The 19,770-nt window shown below is 46.8% G+C and overlaps 1 protein-coding gene across 1 annotated transcript in view; it reads left to right on the plus strand.

The window, feature by feature from the left end:
* The window catches only part of serpinf2b (serpin peptidase inhibitor, clade F (alpha-2 antiplasmin, pigment epithelium derived factor), member 2b), a 39,812-nt gene that overhangs the window by 19,477 nt on the left and 565 nt on the right, over positions 1-19,770 (plus strand). The window contains exons 5-7 of the mRNA XM_060848107.1: positions 6,080-6,283; positions 16,232-16,374; positions 19,083-19,284. Coding sequence (XP_060704090.1) covers positions 6,080-6,283; positions 16,232-16,374; positions 19,083-19,284 — 549 coding nt within the window. The remainder of the gene's footprint in view (positions 1-6,079; positions 6,284-16,231; positions 16,375-19,082; positions 19,285-19,770) is intronic.

Raw genomic sequence — 19,770 nt, forward strand, 5'->3', positions numbered from 1 at the left:
TAAGAAATTCCCACAAAGACAGAAAGTTTCTTTATAAACTGTCAGTATGTCTGAGTTGGCCAGACATACAGACATCCTCTTGATTCAACCTGAAGGCTATTTCTTACTTGACTGAGCCTTGGAATTCAGCCCCATGTTGAGCAAAGGGAAGGTGATCCTCAATTCAAACAAGAAGGAAGGACAGCACAGAGCCAACTACACAATCCCAAAAGCCAAACAACTGAGGAGAACATCAGGGACAGAGTGCACAGAGAGGCATAACCTGAAGAGAGGAAAACAGCAGCGGGAGAATTGATTCAATATTCCCCAGGCTGGACTTAAAAAGCATGGATCCCTAACCTGAGTTCAAACTTTTTAAACGTTTCATAGATCAAATAATTAAAGAAGGGTTTAGGCAAGTTGTGAAAATATTCAGAGCAGTTGGGAATGAGGGATGACACAGAGTCAACATCTCAGCCTCGGCCGGGAGTGAACCAGAAAAATTCCCAAAGGATTAACCGTGTTATCGGATCAGCTGTATGTCACAGTCAGAATTAAATATTGACTCGAATTGCTGTCCTGAGGCAAAAACCACAAGAAGCAATGGATCCGTTTGTCGGGATATTGTAACGAGGCCAACAAATGAGACTTTCCAATGGAGTTGGCTGCTTCAAGACCTGGGACTTCTGTTCAAAAAAAAGGAAGGACACGGAGTTGGCTCACTGCGAGCAGACAGCAGGAGATACAAAGCCATTGTCAGAGAGAGGCACCTTCAGGTATTGATTATAACAGGTACAGACTCTGGATCCAGGAGACACCAAACAGGCAGCTCCCACAGCCTGTACACTGAACAGGCAGCTCCCACAGCCTGTAACACTGAACAGGCAGCTCCCACGGCTTAATACACTGAACAGGCAGCTCCCACAGCCTGTACACTGAACAGGCAGCTCCCACAGCCTGTACACTGAACAGGCAGCTCCCACAGCCTGTAACACTGAACAGGCAGCTCCCATAGTCTGTACACTGAATGATCAGCACAAGGCATGTGGATGGTATTGCCCTGTCTCTGGGCCTTGGGCTGCACAACAAACCCACATCTAAAAGGTGCAGCCAAAGATTACAACTGGATATAACCAATCAGAAGACAACAGTATGGCTACAACAGCAAGGAATGTGCCAGTGGCTATATAAATGTAAGCAGCAAACCAAAGTTCACAGAAGGCTGAGTTGAGTCGAGTCGAGGGCCAGAGTTGAGCAGCCTCTCCCAGAGGAACACATTGTGGGGACACAGTCAACAAATGAGAAGTTTTTGGGACAATCTACAGAATCTTCTTGAAGGAGACTAACAGACACACCCGCCAAACCGAGACTGACTCAGCAATAAAGGCAAATATATCCAAACAGCCCCAATTCTGAAGGTCAGGTCCCAGGATTGTCAAAGTTACAACCAGCTAGCACTAAGTAAACAAGGTGCAGTGAGTCAGCCGTCTCTCACATTCATGCAGCTAGTTCAGTTCAGCTCTGGGATCACAGATATTTTCCCAGGTCGAGAGGAATGGCAGGATTCTCAGTGTGTGAGGACCTCAATACCAAGGCTATCCTGAGATATCACCAATAGCATCATGGTGACAGCAAACACCAAGAAGACTGTTGTTGAGCCAGTCCAGGCTCACATGCAACCTGACATTTCACAGAAGGATCCACCTCTGGGAATCCCTGATGAAGGGCTTTTGCCCGAAATGCTGACTCTCCTGCCCCTTGGATGCTGCCTGAGCTGCTGTGCTTTTCCAGCACCACACTAATCTAATCTCTGGGAAGATGCAATTTCATTAATCGATGTTCCCAGAAAATGCATCGTTCACTGACAGGAGACATGGAAAATTGTTGGTACCTGGTGTCCTCGGATCGCCAGGCAGATGGCTGGGTATATGAAAGAAGTGATGGCAGAGTCACGTGGGAGCCAGTTGTGCAACATCTGAACCCCTCCTGGGTGGGATCCCTCAAGATTCCAAGGCCACAGGGATTGAATCCCAAGAGTACCAAAGCTAAATGCTTCCTCCAAACACGGATTTGGGCGGCACGGTGGCACAGTGGTTAGCACTGCTGCCTCACAGCGCCAGAGACCCGGGTTCAATTCCCGACTCAGGCGACTGACCGTGTGGAGTTTGCACGTTCTCCCCGTGTCTGCGTGGGTTTCCTCCGGGTGCTCCAGTTTCCTCCCACAGTCCAAAGATGTGCGGGTCAGGTGAATTGGCCATGCGAAATTGCCCATAGTGTTAGGTAAGGGGTAAATGTAGGGGTATGGGTGGGTTGCGCTTCGGCGGGTCGGTGTGGACTTGTTGGGCCGAAGGGCCTGTTTCCACACTGTAAGTAATCTAATCTAATTTGGACCTCAACATGTCACTACCTTCAGCACATCATCATTTGGAGGATAATTAAATGACTATTTGGTTTCCCTGTCAATTGCAATCTCTTCCAGCAGCCTATTGAAAGAATATTCTGGAATGTTTTCATTGACAATGAGATTGGGTAATGCTATTGGCCAAAACCGATGAGCATGATGGGAACCTGCAGTCACTGACCGGAGCTCATTGTGAAAGGCTCCTTTCCAACAGGAGGACATGTTGATGGAGTGTAAGTCAGATCAATTCTCTGGCTCAATGTATTCAGGTCAAAGAATTGCCCACGACCCAGGAAGAGGTGAACATGTCGGCAAAGACTTTGTCTCACAAACGAACAGCAGCTACAAAGATATCCTGGAGTTTCAATGACTTGGTACCATACCTTCTGGACTTTTCAACATCATTGCTGAGAGAGCTCCTGAGGAAGGCTGTGGCTTGGCGATGGCGCGAGGAGCATCAGCATCTGGAACAGACACTGCCAGCAGGGAACCGACCCCTTTGTGCACTATGACCCCCCAGCCCCCGTGAAGAAAACAATCTCAAAGGTCATGCTTCACAGAATGGGCCAGAAATGAGCATTGTGCAAGATGGAGAAGCAATTCACTTCTCATTCACAAGGCTAGCTCAAACAGATCATTCCAACAGAAATCACCAAACATGTGTTGTGGGGTTTGGGATCACAAGATTCCACACGTACCCACTCAGAAAACGATCACCAGCGACCAATGGTGTCCTCTCTCTGTCACAGGGATATCTGCTACAGTTACAAAGGGAAAGCTTCAAACTCTGCTCCAAACTGATCACCTCAGACACACTGACCAGATCGCCTCGCCTGATCCAGGTAATCCACTGGATCTACACATCAACAACATTGAGGTGGAGGATTACTCAAAACCAATCTGTTGCTTTCTGCTCAGTATTAATAGAACATAGAACAGTACAGCACAGAACAGGCCCTTCAGCCCACAATGTTGTGCCGACCATTGATCATCATGTAAGGTAAACCTAATGTACGAACCCTCAAATTTCTGTGACCATTTGCATGCCCAGCAGTCTCTTAAATATCCCCAATGACCTCACTTCCACAACTGCTGCTGGCAGCGCATTCCATGCTCTCACAACTCTCTGCGTAATGTGCCCAGCTTCATAGGAAACAGCTCCTAGCCCACAGCTGAAGGCTCTGTGGGTTGTTATCATTGCCAGACGACCAAACCCAATAAAAGGGCAGCTTTAAGATGGAGAGCAATGAGCTCGGAATCTCGAAGGGCAACTGTTAAAAGGAAACTGAGGCCCTGTGCCTGAGACAGCCAATGGGCATGGAGCAGGCAGGGCTACTGGGGCAGTCTATTGGCCAGGGATTGATGGGGCCAGTGATATTGAAATAGAGTGAGGGGGTATGAGGCAGCATGGAGGACTGCAGAAACAAGGAGAACCTCTCCAACTTCACAAGATTCCATCAGCTCCCTTGGGTTCCCATCACCAGCCGAGATCAGGATTTGAAGATGAGTGAGAATGAACTTGCCAAACCACCACCATTCAAATTCTCCGCAGTGAAGGGCCAACTCCTCAACCAATGAGAAGGCGATGATGGAGCACAGTCACATCGAGACTGAAGAACTACACAAGATCTTGAAGAGAAGGGAACATCTCTTCTCTGCCTGCAGGCTGGTGCTATTGAGCTGTGTTTCCCCAGGATTTCTCCTCCAAACAGGAGATCATTTCTTTTTTGTTGATCTGTGTCTCTCTGAACATGTGTGTAGATTTTAAAATAGGTTTTATGAAGTTTCTGCTTGAGGATTATGTGTTCCTGTTTCTAGTTTTGGTTATTTGTAGCAAGAGAGTATACATTTATAACAAACAGTAGTTATTGTTAAATACAGGAGGCTGTCAATGTTTTCTGTTAACCTGATTCCACCAGACTGATAAACTCGGTAAAAACAATGACGGCAGATGCTGGAAACCAGATTCTGGATTAGTGGTGCTGGAAGAGCACAGCAGTTCAGGCAGCATCTGAGGAGCAGCGAAATCAATGTTTCAGCTTTTGCTCATAACGTCAATTTTGTTGATGAACTAGGGTCTTAGTGTGCTTTGATTAAATTACAAAGTTTAGAGGGTACCCTGAGAGTAGTGGGGCTCGAGACCCAACCCCTTGACCGTATGGGTGAGAGCAAGACACAGTTTCAGTCTCTGCAGGTGAGGTTCTGTCCAGTGGGAGCAGCAGGTTGGATGAACTTGGTGAACTTAGTGGAATGGGCAGGCAGGTAGCAGAGCTGTGCTTAATGCAGAGAGAATAAAGTGATACATTTCAATCAACAGATTGAGGAGAGATGGAATGAAATGAAAGATACATTTCATGATGGGGTGTAGGAGCAGAGGGACCTGGGTATGTGTGCACGCTAATTATTGAAGGCAGCAGTGGGAAGGTGACCAAAGATGTTAATACAGTGACTGGAATCTAGACTTTACAGATCAGGTTGACTCGAGCGGCTAGGGTCTGGAATGTACTGTCTGAGAGTGAGGGGGAGGGGGAGGTTCACTCGAGGGGCTAGGGTCTGGAATGTACTGTCTGAGAGTGAGGGGGAGGGGGAGGTTCACTCGAGGCTTTTACAAGGGACTGAGTAATTGTGTGAAATGGAGGAGTGTGAGGAAATGATGTGGGGAGAAGCTGAGTAGCTCTTGCAGGGAGCCAGCACTGACTCTATCGGCCAAATGGCCTCTGATTGAGTTGTGTTGACATTCTATGGTTTAATGAACCCTGACTAGTCCTGTTCCACCAATCAGAGGTAAGGGTGTCTCTGAGATAAGCCTCTCCCAACAAATCCCATCTTGATCCCCAAGTTCCTATTCGACACCTTCCTGTCTCTCTGTGTGGCCTTTCCCAGTAGGTCAGGATAGATGTGGTGGGTAACTGGTTGTGACCATCTCTCCCTCTCTCTCTCTCTCTCTCTCTCTCTCTCTCTCTCGTTTCTCTCCTTTCCCACTCATGTCTTCTCTGAGTTCATCTTGACCGTGATACTCAGAGAAGACCTGAGCCCCTGACTCTGCCCTGGTCTCCACGTTGGACACTAAAGAGATTTTCCTCCTCGTTGGGTCCATTATCACATGTCCCACAGAAACATCCTTACAAACACACCAAATCCATTCCCAATTCTCCCAGACACTCAATATTCATAAACCTGGTGTCAGACATTGTGAGTTCAGGATTCACTCTGCTCTTGCTCCCAAACCCTGTCCAGCTCTGACCTACACTCACCCACACTTCGCCAACTCACAATCTTAGTTTCAAATCACTCCTTGGCTTTACCTTGGCCTTGCTCTGTAATCTCCTCCTGCCTGCCATCACTCTGGGTTCTCTCTCTCTGTCCAGGAAAGCTAGAGCCTCCCTGGACCTCAGTCGCTCTGTCAGTAGCACCGGGCCTTTAGCAAGTGAGTCCCGAAGCTCTGGAATATCCCCCAAAAGCTCTGAACCTTCTGGCTCACATCAATCCCTCAACACCCTCCTTCAAACCTGCATCCTTCATCTGATGTTGTCTCATCAAAATGGATATCTCTTTATGAAGTGGCTCCGTGTCAGCGTTCCCTCTCGAGAGCTCCTGGTGTCTGAGGTAGGCTGTGTCTTTCTGATGAAGACACCGTCGAGCTGGGTGCTGGTGTCACTGCTCTGTCGGTTTCTAATGGCCTGTGTTTCAACCATGCAGGAACTCACATTAATCCCGAGTTCATCAAAGACTCAATGAGATTTTACAGTTCTGAACCGCAGCTGCTGACTGGGATAAACGCAAAGGACACAAACGCTATTAACTCGTGGGTGCAAGAAAAAACAGGCGGGAAAATTAAAACGTTCTTCAATGAGGTTCCACGCAACATTGTTCTGCTGTTGCTGAACGCCATCCATTTCAAAGGTGGGTGTGTCTGAGGGGCACCAGTATCCTTGGGGGGAGGTTTGCTAGTGCTCTTTGGGAGGGTTTAAACTAACTCCGCGGGGGCATGGGAACCAGGACTGTAGCTTTAGGGTACAGGACCTTGAGTGTAGGGAGGTTAGGAATAATGCAGCGATCTCTAAGGAGGGTGCCTGTAACCAGAAGGGTGGATTGAAGTGTGTATACTTCAATGCCAGAAGTATAAGGAATAAGGTAGGTGAACTTGCAGCGTGGGTTGGTACCTGGGACTTCGATGTTGTGGCCATTACAGAGACGTGGGTAGAACAGGGACAAGAATGGCTGTTGCACGTTCCAGGGTTCAAATGTTTTAGTAGGATCAGACATGGGGGTAAAAAAGGGGGAGGCGTGGCATTACTTGTCAAAGATATTATCACAGCAGTGGAATGGACGATGGAAGAGGACTTGCCATCTGAGGTAGTTTGGGCTGAGGTTAGAAATAGGAAAGGTGAGGTCACCCTGTTAGGTGTTTTCTACAGGCCTCCTAATAGTCCTAGAGAAGTAGAGGATAATATTGCGAGGATGATTCAGGAAAAGAGTGAAGGTAGCAGGGTGGTTATTATGGGGGACTTTAACTTCCCAGATATTGACTGGGAGAGCTATAGCTCGAGTTCATTAGATGGGTCGGTGTTTGTACAATGTGTGCAGGAGGGTTTCCTGACACAATATGTCGACAGGCCAACAAGAGGGCAGGCTATATTGGATTTGGTTCTAGGTAATGAACCAGGCCAGGTGTTAGACTTGGAGGCAGGTGAGCACTTCGGGGACAGTGACCACAACTCGGTGACTTTTACTTTAGTGATGGAGAGGGATAATCGTGCGCCGCAGGGCAAGAGCTATAGCTGGGGGCAGGGAAATTATGATGCAGTGAGGCATGACTTAGGTTGTGTGGATTGGAAAAACAGGCTTCAAGAGAAGAACACTAATGAGATGTGGGGATTGTTCAAGGAGCAGCTACTGCGTGTCCTCGATAGGTATGTACCAGTCAGGCATGGTGTAAAGGGCCTTGTGAGGCAGCCGTGGTTTAGTAAGGAATTGGAGTCCCTTGTGAAAGGGAAGAAGGCGGCATATGTAAAGATGAGGCGTGAAGGTTCAGTAGGGGCGATTGAGAGTTATAAGGTAGCCAGGAAGGAGCTAAAGAGGGAGCTAAGAGAAGCGAGAAGGGGACATGAAAAGTCTTTAGCTGGTAGGATTAGGGAAAACCCAAAGGCTTTCTATAGGTATGTCAAGAATAAAAGGATGACTAGGGTAGGTATCGGTCCAGTCAAGGATAGTAGTGGGAAGTTGTGTGTGGAGGCGGAGGAGATTGGAGAGACATTAAATCAGTACTTTTCATCAGTATTCACTCAGGAACAGGACACTGTTGCTGATGTGAATATGGAATCACAAATAATTAGAATGGATGCCCTGGAAATATGCAGGGAAGAGGTTTTGGGAATATTGGAAAGGATGAATATAGATAAGTCTCCTGGGCCTGATGGCATTTACCCCAGGATCCTATGGGAAGCTAGGGAGGAGATAGCAGAGCCATTGGCCTGGATTTTTATGTCGTCATTGTCAACGGGAATAGTACCAGAGGACTGGAGGATAGCGAATGTGGTCCCATTGTTCAAGAAAGGGAGTAGGGATAGCCCTAGTAACTATAGGCCAGTGAGTCTGACTTCAGTGGTGGGCAAAGTCTTAGAGAGAATGGTAAGGGATAAGATTTATGAACATCTGGGTAGGAATAACGTGATCAGGGATAGCCAGCATGGTTTTGTGAAGGGCAGGTCGTGCCTCACAAACCTTATTGAGTTCTTTGAGAAGGTGACTAAGGAAGTGGACGAGGGTAAAGCAGTAGATGTTGTGTATATGGATTTTAGTAAGGCGTTCGATAAGGTTCCCCATGGTAGGCTAATGCTAAAACTTCGGAGGTATGGCATTGAGGATACATTAGAGGTTTGGATTAGGAATTGGCTGGCTGGAAGGAGACAGAGGGTAGTAGTTGATGGATTATGTTCATCTTGGAGCGCAGTTACTAGCGGTGTACCACAAGGATCTGTTTTGGGACCATTGCTTTTTGTTATCTTTATAAATGATCTAGAGGAAGGACTTGAAAGCTGGGTAAGCAAGTTTGCGGATGACACAAAAGTCGGTGGAGTTGTGGATAGTGAGGAAGGAAGTGGTAGGTTACAGCGGGATATAGATAAGTTGCAGAGCTGGGCGGAAATGTGGCAAATGGAATTCAATGTAGCTAAGTGCGAAGTCGTTCACTTTGGTAGGAATAACAAGATGATGGATTACTGGGCTAATGGTAGGCTGCTTGGTAGTGTGGATGAGCAGAGGGATCTTGGTGTCCATGTACACAGATCTCTGAAAGTTGCCACCCAGGTAAATAGTGCTGTGAGGAAGGCATATGGTGTACTGGGCTTTATTGGCAGAGGAATTGAGTTCCGGAGTCCTGAGGTCATGTTGCAGTTGTATAAGACTCTGGTGAGGCCTCATCTGGAGTATTGTGTGCAGTTTTGGTCGCCATACTATAGGAAGGATGTGGAAGCTTTAGAACGAGTGCAGAGGAGGTTTACCAGGATGTTGCCTGGAATGGTAGGAAAATCTTATGAGGAAAGGCTGAGGCACTTGGGGCTGTTCTCATTGGAGAAGAGAAGGTTTAGGGGAGATCTGATAGAAGTGTATAAGATGATTAGGGGTTTAGATAGGGTAGATACTAAGAACCTTTTACCGCTAATGGAGTCAGGTGTTACTAGGGGACATAGCTTTAAATTAAGGGGTGGTAGGTATAGGACAGATGTTAGGGGTAGATTCTTCACACAGCGGGTTGTGAGTTCATGGAATGCCCTGCCCGTATCAGTGGTGAACTCTCCTTCTTTATGGTCATTTAAGCGGGCATTGGATAGGCATTTGGAAGTTATTGGGCTAGTATAGGTTAGGTAGGATTCGGTCGGCGCAACATCGAGGGCCGAAGGGCCTGTACTGCGCTGTATCCTTCTATGTTCTATGTTCTATGTTTTGTGATATCTCACACAGAACCACTGGACCCTCACTGTCTCTGTCCACTGGGCCCTCAGTGTCTCCGCCTACTGGACCCTCACTGTCTCTGTCCACTGGGCCCTCAGTGTCTCCATCCACTGGGCCCTGACTGTCTCTGTCCACTGGGCCCTCACTGTCTCCGTCCACTGGACCCTCACTGTCTCCGTCCACTGGGCCCTCAGTGTCCTCAACCAGTGGGCCCTCACTGTCTCCATCCACTGGGTCCTCACTGTCACAGTCCACTAGGCCATCACTGTCTCCGTCCAGTGGACCCTCACTGTCTCTGTCCACTGGGCACTCAGTGTCCTCAACCACTGGGCTCTCACTGTCTCCACCCACTGGGCCCTCACTGTCTCTGTTCACTGGACCCTCACTGTCTCTGTCCACTGGGCCATTACTGTCTCTGTCCACTGGGCCCTCACTGTCTCTATCACACACTGACTCTCACTGGGGTATAATCCTACACAGACTGACTCTCACTGAGGTACAGTCCCGCACATACTGACCCTCACTGGGGTACAGTCATACACACACACACACACACACACACACACACACACAGACTCTCACTGGGGTACAGTCCCACTCACACACAGTGCCCCTCACTGGGGTACAGTCTCTCACACACACTGACTCTCACTGGGGTACAGTCCCACACACACTGACCCTCACTGGGGTACAGTCACACACACACACACACACAACACACACACACACACACACACACACACTGACCCTCACTGGTGTACAGTCCCACACACACATAGAACATAGAACAATGCAGCACAGAACAGGCCCTTCAGCCCACGATGTTGTGCTGAACATTTGTCCTAGCTTAAGCACCCATCCATGTACCTATCCAATTGCCGTTTAAAGGTCACCAATAATTCTGACTCTGCCACTCCCACAGGCAGTGCATTCATGTCCCCACCACTCTCTGGGTAAAGAACCTACCCCTGACATTCCCCCCTATACCTTCCACCCTTCACCTTAAATTTATGTCCCCTTGTAACACTCTGTTGTACCCGGGGAAAAAGTTTCTGACTGTCTACTCTATCTATTCCTCTGATCATCTTATAAACCTCTATCAAGTCACCCCTCATCCTTCGCTGTTCCAATGAGAAAAGGCCTAGCACTCTCAACCTATCCTCGTACTAACTATTCTCCATTCCAGGCAACATCCTGGTAAATCTCCTCTGCGCACACTCCAAAGCTTCCACATCTTTCCTAAAGTGAGGCAACCAGAACTGCACACAGTACTCCAAATGTGGCCTAACCAAGGTCCTGTACAGCTGCAACATCACCTCACGACTCTTGAATTCAATCCCTCTGCTAATGAACGCTAATACACCATAGGCCTTCTTACAAGCTCTATCCACCTGAGTTGCAACTTTCAAAGAGCTATGAACATAGACCCCAAGATCCCTCTACTCCTCCACCTTACTAAGAACCCCACCATTAACCCTGTATTCCACATTCTTATTTGTCCTTTCAAAATGGACAACCTCACACTTGACAGGGTTGAACTCCATCTGCCACTCCTCAGCCCAGCTCTGCATCATATCTAAGTCCGTTTGCAGCTGATAACAGCCCTCCTCACTATCCACAACTCCACCAATCTTCGTATCGTCTGCAAATTTACTGACCCACCCTTCGACTCCCTCTTCCAAGTCATTAATAAAAATTACAAACAGCAGAGGACCCAGAACTGATCCCTGCGGAACTCCACTTGTAACTGGGCTCCAGGCTGAATATTTACCATCTACCACCACTCTCTGACTTCGACCGGTTAGCCAATTCTCCAACCAACTGGCCAAATTTCCCACTGTCCCATGCCTCCTGACTTTCTGCATAAGCCTACCATGGGGAACCTTATCAAATGCCTTACTAAAATCCATGTACACTACATCCACTGCTCTACCCTCATCCACATGCTTGGTCACCTCCTCAAAGAATTCAATAAGACTTGTAAGGCAAGACCTACCCCTCACAAATCCGTGCTGGCTGTCCCTAATCAAGCAGTGCCTTTCTAGATACTCATAAATCCTATCCCTCAGTACCCTTTCCATTACTTTGCCTACCACCGAACTAAGACTAACTGGCCTGTAATTCCCGGGGTTATTCCTATTCCCTTTTTTGAACAGGGGCACAACATTCGCCACTCTTCAGTCCCCTGGTACCACCCCCGTTGACAGTGAAGACGAAAAGATCATTGCCAAAGGCTCTGCAATTTCCTCTCTTGCTTCCCACACACTGACCCTCACTGGGGTACAGTCCCATACACACTGACGCTCACTGGTGTGCAGTTCCACATATACTGACCCTCACTGGGGTACAGTCCCACACACACACACACTGACTCTCACTGGGGTACAGTCCCACTCACACACAGTGCCTCCCACTGGGGTACAGTCTCACACACACACTGACTCTCACTGGGGTACAGTCCCAAACACACACTGACTCTCCCTGGTGTGCAGTTCCACACACACACTGACCCTCACTGGGGTACAGTCTCTCACACACTGACTCTCACTGGGGTACAGTCCCACACTCTCTCTCTGGGGGACAGATTTTGTTGAGCTACTGAGATTTCCAGAATTAAATAGCACAAGAAGATCATTCTGCCCATCGCCCTCCTGCTGCCTCTTCAAAAGAGCCATCCAATGTGTCACATTTCTGTCCCACCCATTGCTTTTTCCCAGGAGCTCCGTCAACTGTGAATTCTGAAGTCTGTCTCCCATTTTATTTCTTTCACTGTTTTGTCAGGCTTGTCCTCACAGGAACTGTGTTAAAAAAGAAAATTCTGCTCGGAGGTGAATTTGAGTTGTTAACTCGGTCTCTTGCTCCTCAGACATTGCTCGGACCTGCTGGGTGCCCCGAGTTTGTTTCAGGTTTCCCGCAGCTGTGGTGTTTTAGGTTTCTCTGAGGCTTTATAATTGTCTGACTGTAGTTTGTCTTGGCCTTTATACTGACGCTGTGTGATCTCTCTGATCATCTCCAACTCCTGGAGTCACCTGGTCCACACCCTTCTGGATGATTACATTTCCCTTTCACCTTCTCTGTCTGAAGGGAATCCCAATTTTGCCTGATCACAGAGTCACAGGTTTGTTACAGTACAGAGGGAGGCTGTTTAGTTCCATTGTACCTGCACGACTCCTCAAATCAGTCTCATTATTGATGCCTAACTGTGGGGTTTTCACCACATTCCACAACACTATTCCTATCCAAATAGTCCCCAGTACCTTTCCTGAAAGCCTCAGTGAATCCAGCCTCCCTCCCCTACATTGTCAGACAGTGCATTCCAGACCTGGACGACTCGCTGGGTAACAATGTATGAAACATTACCCTTGCTCTGTTTGTTCATTACTTTCAATCTTTCCCTCTCAATTCTTGTTCCTTTTATGAGCAGGAACAGCTCCTCTCTGTCCAGCCACTCATAAGTTTTGAGAACCTCCGTCATATCTCCTCTTAGCTTCTCCTCAAAGAGAACATTCCCAACTTGTCCAATCTATCCTCATTATCGATTTTCTCATGCCTGGAGCCATTTTTGTAAATCACTGCTGCATTGTCTCCAATATGTTTACAAATTTCCTGTAATGTGGCATCCACAACACTACACCATATTCTAGCGAGATCTAACAAGTGTCTTATGCAAATTTAATATTATTTCCGTGCTCTTGTATCCCCTATTCATAAAGCTAAGAATATTGAATGTTTCATTAACTACTCATCGAACTGTCCTTCCACCTTCAATGATCTTTCCAAGTTGTTGGAGGGAATTCTGAGGGACAGGATGTACATGTATTTGGAAAAGCAAGGACTGATTAGGGATAGTCAGCATGGCTTTGTGTGTGTGAAATCATGTCTCACAAACTTGATTGAGTTTTTTGAAGAAGTAACAAAGAAGGTTGATGAGGGCAAAGCAGTAGATGTGATTTATATGGACTTCAGTAAGGCATTAGACAAGGTTCCTCATGGGAGACTGGTGAGCAAGATTAGATCTCATGGAATACAGGGAGAACTAGCCATTTGGATACAGAACATGGTTCAAAGATAGAAGACAGAGGGTGGTGGTGGAGGATTGCTTTTCAGACTGGAGGCCTGTGACCAGTGGAGTGCCACAAGGATTGGTGCTGGGCCCTCTACTTTTTGTCATTTACATAAATTATTTGGATGCGAGCATAAGAGGTACAGTTAGTAAGTTTGCAGATGACACCAAAATTGGAGGTGTAGTGGACAGGGAAGAGGGTTACCTCAGATTACAACAGGATCTGGACCAGATGGGCCAATGGGCTGAGAAGTGGCAGATGGAGTTTAATTCAGATAAATGCGAGGTGCTGCATTTTGAGAAAACAAATCTTAGCAGGACTTATACACTTAATTGTAAGGTCCTAGGGAGTGTTGCTGAACAAAGAGACCTTGGAGTGCAGGTTCATAGCTCCTTGAAAGTGGAGTCGCAGGTAGATAGGATAGTGAAGAAGGCATTTGGTATGCTTTCCTTTATTGGTAAGAGTATTGAGTACAGGAGTTGGGAGGTCATGTTGCGGCTGTACAGGACATTGGTTAGGCCACTGTTGGAATATTGCATGCAATTCTGGTCTCCTTCCTATCGGAAAGATGATGTGAAACTTGAAAGGGTTCAGAAAAGATTTACAAGGATGTTGCCAGGGTTGGAGGATCTGAGCTACAGGGAGAGGCTGAACAGGCTGGGGCTGTTTTCCCTGGAGCGTCGGAGGCTGAGGGGTGACCTTATAGAGGTTTACAAAATTATGAGGGGCATGGATAGAATAAATAGACAAAGTCTTTTCCCTGGGGTGGGAGAGTCCAGAACTAGAGGGCATAGGTTTAGGGTGAGAGGGGAAAGATATAAAAGAGACCTAAGGGGCAGCTTTTTCACGCAGAGGGTGGTACGTGTATGGAATGAGCTGCCAGAGGATGTTGTGGAGGCTGGTACAATTGCAACATTTAAGAGGCATTTGCATGGGTATATGAATAGGAAGGGTTTGGAGGGATATGGGCCGGGTGCTGGCAGGTGGGACTAGATTGGGTTGGGATATCTGGTCGGCATGGACGGGTTGGACCGAAGGGTCTGTTTCCATGCTGTACATCTCTATGACTCTATGACTGTATGATTTTTTCACATAGACACCAAGGTACCTCTGCTTTCCCACTCCTCCGCTATGTGTGCACCTATCTCCTATTTTATATTGTTTTTCAAAGTTCTGCCAACCAAAGTACATCACCTCAGTCCTCTGCATTGAAACTCACCTGGCACCGATTCCTCACTCCTCCAACTTGTCACTGCTCTTTTGGAATTTCATTCTGCTGTTCGCACAGTTTCCAGTTCTCCTAACTTTGAAATTGTTCAGTGTACACCATGATATCGATCATTAATATATATCAGGAAATGCAAGGGTCCCAATACGAAATCCACTGCAATTTTCCTGCAAGTTTAAAAATATCTATTGACTATTACTGTTTCCTATTTGTATCTGTGTCACAACTGTTCCTTTTGAACCATGAGCTATAACTTTCCTCACAGGTGTGTGGCACTATATCAAATGGCCTCTGGCAATCCATGTATAGCATATTAACAGAATTACCCTCATCGAACCTTCCTGTTACCTCATCAAAAATCTCCAGTGGGTTGGTTAAACACCAATTCCCAGTTAGACATCTAAAGCTGACTCTTCATGACCAACCCACCACTCGCCATGTACTTCCTAAATTCATCCTGAATAATTGTTTCTAGAATCTTCCCCATAACTGAAGTTTAACTGACTGGAATTACTGGGAATATTCTTGCCAACTTTCTTGAACAAAGCCATGATCTTTACAATTCTCCAGTCTTCTGGCACCTCCCCCAGAGACTGTAAGATTGAGAGCAGTGTCCCTGTAATTTCTAATCTCACTTTGTTCAGACTCCCCTGGACGCATCTCCTCCTGTCTCGGGTCCTTCTCAATTTTAAATACCCACAGTCTCTCGAACACTTATCCCTTGTTAGGTTTGAACCTGCCCAGTGACTGAGTTCCCTTCCTGAAGAAGGGCTCATGCCCGAAACGTCGATTCTCCTGCTCCTTTGATGCTGCCTGACCTGCTGCGCTTTTCCAGCAACACATTTTCAGCTCTGATCTCCAGCATCTGCAGACCTCACTTTCTCCCAGTGGCTGAGTTCCCTCCTCTGGTGAACTGGGCTTCTCCCTCTCTGCTAATTCAGATGTAACTTTTTTTTGTTTAAAACCTCAGCCATGCCCTCTGCTCCGATCTGTAAATCCTTGTTTTGGTCTCTCACAGGCCCTATGTTTCTTTGAGGTACTCTTTCACAATGTATATGCCTACAGAAGGCTTTCAGTCACCCTTTATGTTGGCCGCTGGTCTTTTCTCAAATTCTCTCTTTGCTGCTTGAAAATGCTTCCTCACCTTCGCATGGATCTCCGTTGTATTTTCAGCCTGACACTTGTCATGACTGTATGATTCTTACTCATCTTGATTCTATCTTCTTTGTGATCCATGGAGCTCGGGTTTTGTGTGTCCTACCTTTCCCAGTTGTGATAACATCTTGTCAGGGTGCGAACCCTCTCTGCGAAGGGAGCCCATTGTTCAGGGACAGCCTCTTGTTTAACTGCAGCTCCATCGTTGTCCTACTGAAGTCCGGTCTCTGCCAGTTGAGTGTTCTCACTCTGCATTGACCATCGTCATCCTCCAATATCATCCTGAACTTTATAATACAATGATTGCTGTTTCCTAAATGTTCCCCAGCTGACCTTGGCCCGCCACATTTCCGAGACCAGGTCTGAGAGAGCATCCTTTCATGTTGGGCTGCTACTGAAAAACGTGTTGAATGCTGCTGATGGTTTTGTGTTTTATTGCCACACTCACAGGGTTATGGCAAGTTCAGTTTGATCCTCTCGCAACCGCCAGTGATGTCTTCTACAAGGAGGATGGGAGTTCTGTCCAGGTGGCGATGATGCAGCATCCCAAATACCCCCTCAGGAGTTTCCATGACGATGATCTTCAGATTGAGGTACATGCGGATTCCCACAGTGTCTCGGCTTCCACTCATATCCCATTCAGCTTTCGAAGTCTGACCCTGTTGAATAGGGTCACTTTCCTCTTCCCACTGGCCTTGAACTGATTCCAGGCACAACACTCCTCCCTTGTGGTTCCTCAGAGTTATTCCATCTCCTATTTGAAGACTCTGTGACTGGCGAGGGCTCAGCTGATGCCAATCGTCCCCCTGCTGTCGCTGGCTTGGAATTGGAGATCCAGCTGCATCCATGGAATATTACATCCAATTCCGGTCTCCTTCCTATCGGAAAGATGTTGTGAAACTTGAAAGGGTTCAGAAAAGATTTACAAGGATGTTGCCAGGGTTGGAGGATGTGAGCTACAGGGAGAGGCTGAACAGGCTGGGGCTGTTTTCCCTGGAGCGTCGGAGGCTGAGGCCTCATAGTGAGACCTTATAGAGGTTTATAAAATCATAAGGGGCATGGATAGGGTAAATAGACAAAGTCTTTTCCCTGGAGTGGGAGAGTCCAGAACTAGAGGGCATAGGATTAGGGTGAGAGGGGAAAGATATAAAAGAGACCTAAGGGGCAACTTTATCACACAGAGGGTGGTACGTGTATGGAATGAGCTGCCAGAGGATATGGTGGAGGCTGGTACAATTGCAACATTTAAAAGACATCTGGATGGGTATATGAATAGGAAGGGTTTGGAGGGATATGGGCCAAGTGCTGGCAACTGGGACTGGATGAATTTAGGATATCTAGACAAGTTGGACTGGAGGGTCTGTTTCCGTGCTGTATTTCTCTATGACTCTATGTGCAAAGGTCAGCAGAGATTAGTCCAAATAGAGCTGGTCACTCTCAAGGTGAACATCATTGACAGAGAGTGGAAGAAAAGACTTGCACGTCTATAACATCTGACTTAACACCTTCACAGCATGATGCAGAGAGGCCATTTGGCCCATTGTACTCATGCTGACTCTATGGGAAAGGGTTCCCCCTCAGCTCTGTACAACTCTCCAGTTAAATGCATTAATCAAAGAAGAAACAGGCTGAAATGATTGCATGGCCTCCTTCTGTTCCTGTTGTTTAACAATCTTCGGATATTCCAAAACACTCACAGCCAATGAAGTGCACTCACTTTGCAATGTGTGGCAGCCAATCCGCAAACAGCAGTGAGATAAACGACCAGGTTGGATGCTGTATGGGCTATTGGGTCAGGGATAAATACTGGGGAGACTCCCATTCTCTTCCTTGGATGGTGTTATGGATCATTTCCACCCAGTCAAGGGCAGACAGGACTGTCAGGTGAATCACTGCACCTTTGCCACAGTCACACTCCCTCAGTACAGCATGGGACCTGTCCGGTCAATTCGGGACTCAGATCTTTGATGCAAATCCCAAAACCAGTGAGTTGGGGATTTCATCATTTGAGACACAGAATTGAAAAACAGCTCTCTCACTTAAAGTGTTGAATGCTCTGCAATTCAACCAATCAGAGGGCTGTTTCAGGGTAGATTTCCTTAATTGAAAGGATTTTTGATATCGCTCAGTCTGAGATTCTCTCTCTCTCTGCTTCAAAACACAATATTATATCAGACAGTTCCGAAACCATGCAGCACGTGACCTTTAAACCCTCTTGGTATCTCAGTGAGAGCAGTCTAACTTTCAGTTCCATTTATAGCCCAATAAGAAACAATATGGTGTCTTCCATACATCAGAGGAATTCACTGATTGACACTCTGTTCTGAGGAAGGGTCACTCAACCTGAAACATTAACTCTGTTTTCTCTCCACAGATGCTGCCAAACATGCTGAGTTTCTCCAATAATGTCTAAGCTTTGTCTGCTCTGTTGGTCTTACTGACAATCTTCTTAGAATGTTTGAAGCAGTCACCTGGACAATTCCAAATGGGGAAGCAGACAGAGACTGAGATATATCTTTGGTTTAGCCTGAGTCAGGTGATTGGACCTGAAGCAGTGATTTAAAGTTACCAAATTCTCCTGGAATCTCAGCTTATTATCACCTCCCCTGCAGGACCTACCTGCAAACAGACCAGCAGGAACAATCCCTGAGCAACAGTTTGATGTTTTCATGAAATGTTAGTTCACTGCTGACCGATTGCAGACAGGAACAAATCTGAAATTGGTTTGAGGTCAGAGGTCATCTGATAAAACCTCCAGGATATGTCCAAACAGATGGTAAACCTGAACCAATCAGAACACTGTAATTTGTGTGGGTACAATAGTGGATAATGGGAGCCCTGACTCTAGTCAGAGATTCCATTGGATTATCAGTGACGGAGTACACCCAGAAGCTGGTAAAGCTTTTGGGGATTTAGAGAGAGTTTAGAATGTGCAGACCACACCCACTGAGAACAATTAAATTACCTTGATATCCTCAATAGGAAACCAGACGAGTACACAAGAGACAAGGGAATAAAAAGATTTACTCAAAGACTGGGATGTGTCAGATACAATTGGAGTAGACTCATGTAAACACCAGCATGAAGTAGTTGGGCCGAATGGCCTGTTTCTCTGTTGAATAATCAATGTGACTCTGTGTACAATCCTGCAAACAACAATGGGGAGCAGGATCATTCCAACACTGCTTTAAGGGGAGGGCTCAAACTGAAATGAAGCCTTTGGGAGTGGGGGCTAGAGTGGATGGGGGAGAATGATACATGTTCTCTCCAGTCCACATGGTTGACAGTGTTGTTTCCACAGGTTGCCAGATTATCTTTCAAACAGAACATGAGCCTTATTGTTGTGAAACCAATGGGGACCGGAAAACTCGACAGCGTTGTGTCCAGACTGAACATCTCGGATCTACTGGCCCACAACTTCAAGACTCGTCCAATGCCACTCCAGATCCCAAAACTCAACATCAACTTTGATGTCGAACTAAACAAAGCCTTGAAGAACCTTGGTAGGTTATCCATTCCCCAAATCTATCCCATTCCTCAAATTTATCCCATTCCCCAATGCTTTTCTAATATTCTTGCATCATGAGTTAATCACTAACGCACTAACACTTCCAATTGGCACAATCCTCCCCCTCCGAGAAAATCAGAATTACAGCATCAACTCAGAAAGCGTCTCTCGTTGGTGATGAGCAAGTGGAAGTGGGCAGGTGTGAGAGAGATGCTGAGTGTGAGGTTGAATGTGTGTGTGTGTGTGTGTGTGTGTGTGTGTGGTGTGAGTGAGTGTGAGTGTTTGAATGTGTGTGTGAATGGTGTGTGAGAGTATGTGTGAGTGAGTGTGTGTGTGTGTGTGTGAGAGAGAGAGTATGTGTGAGTGTGTGAGTGTGAGTGAATGTGAGTGTTTGAGTGTGTGTGTGTGTGAATGGTGTGTGAGAGTGTGTGTGTGTGTGTGTGGTATGAGAGAGTATGTGTGAGTGAGTTTGAGTGTGTGT

The sequence above is a fragment of the Hemiscyllium ocellatum genome, chromosome 31 (genome assembly GCF_020745735.1).
Source record: "Hemiscyllium ocellatum isolate sHemOce1 chromosome 31, sHemOce1.pat.X.cur, whole genome shotgun sequence".
Classification (NCBI taxonomy): Eukaryota; Metazoa; Chordata; class Chondrichthyes; order Orectolobiformes; family Hemiscylliidae; genus Hemiscyllium; species Hemiscyllium ocellatum.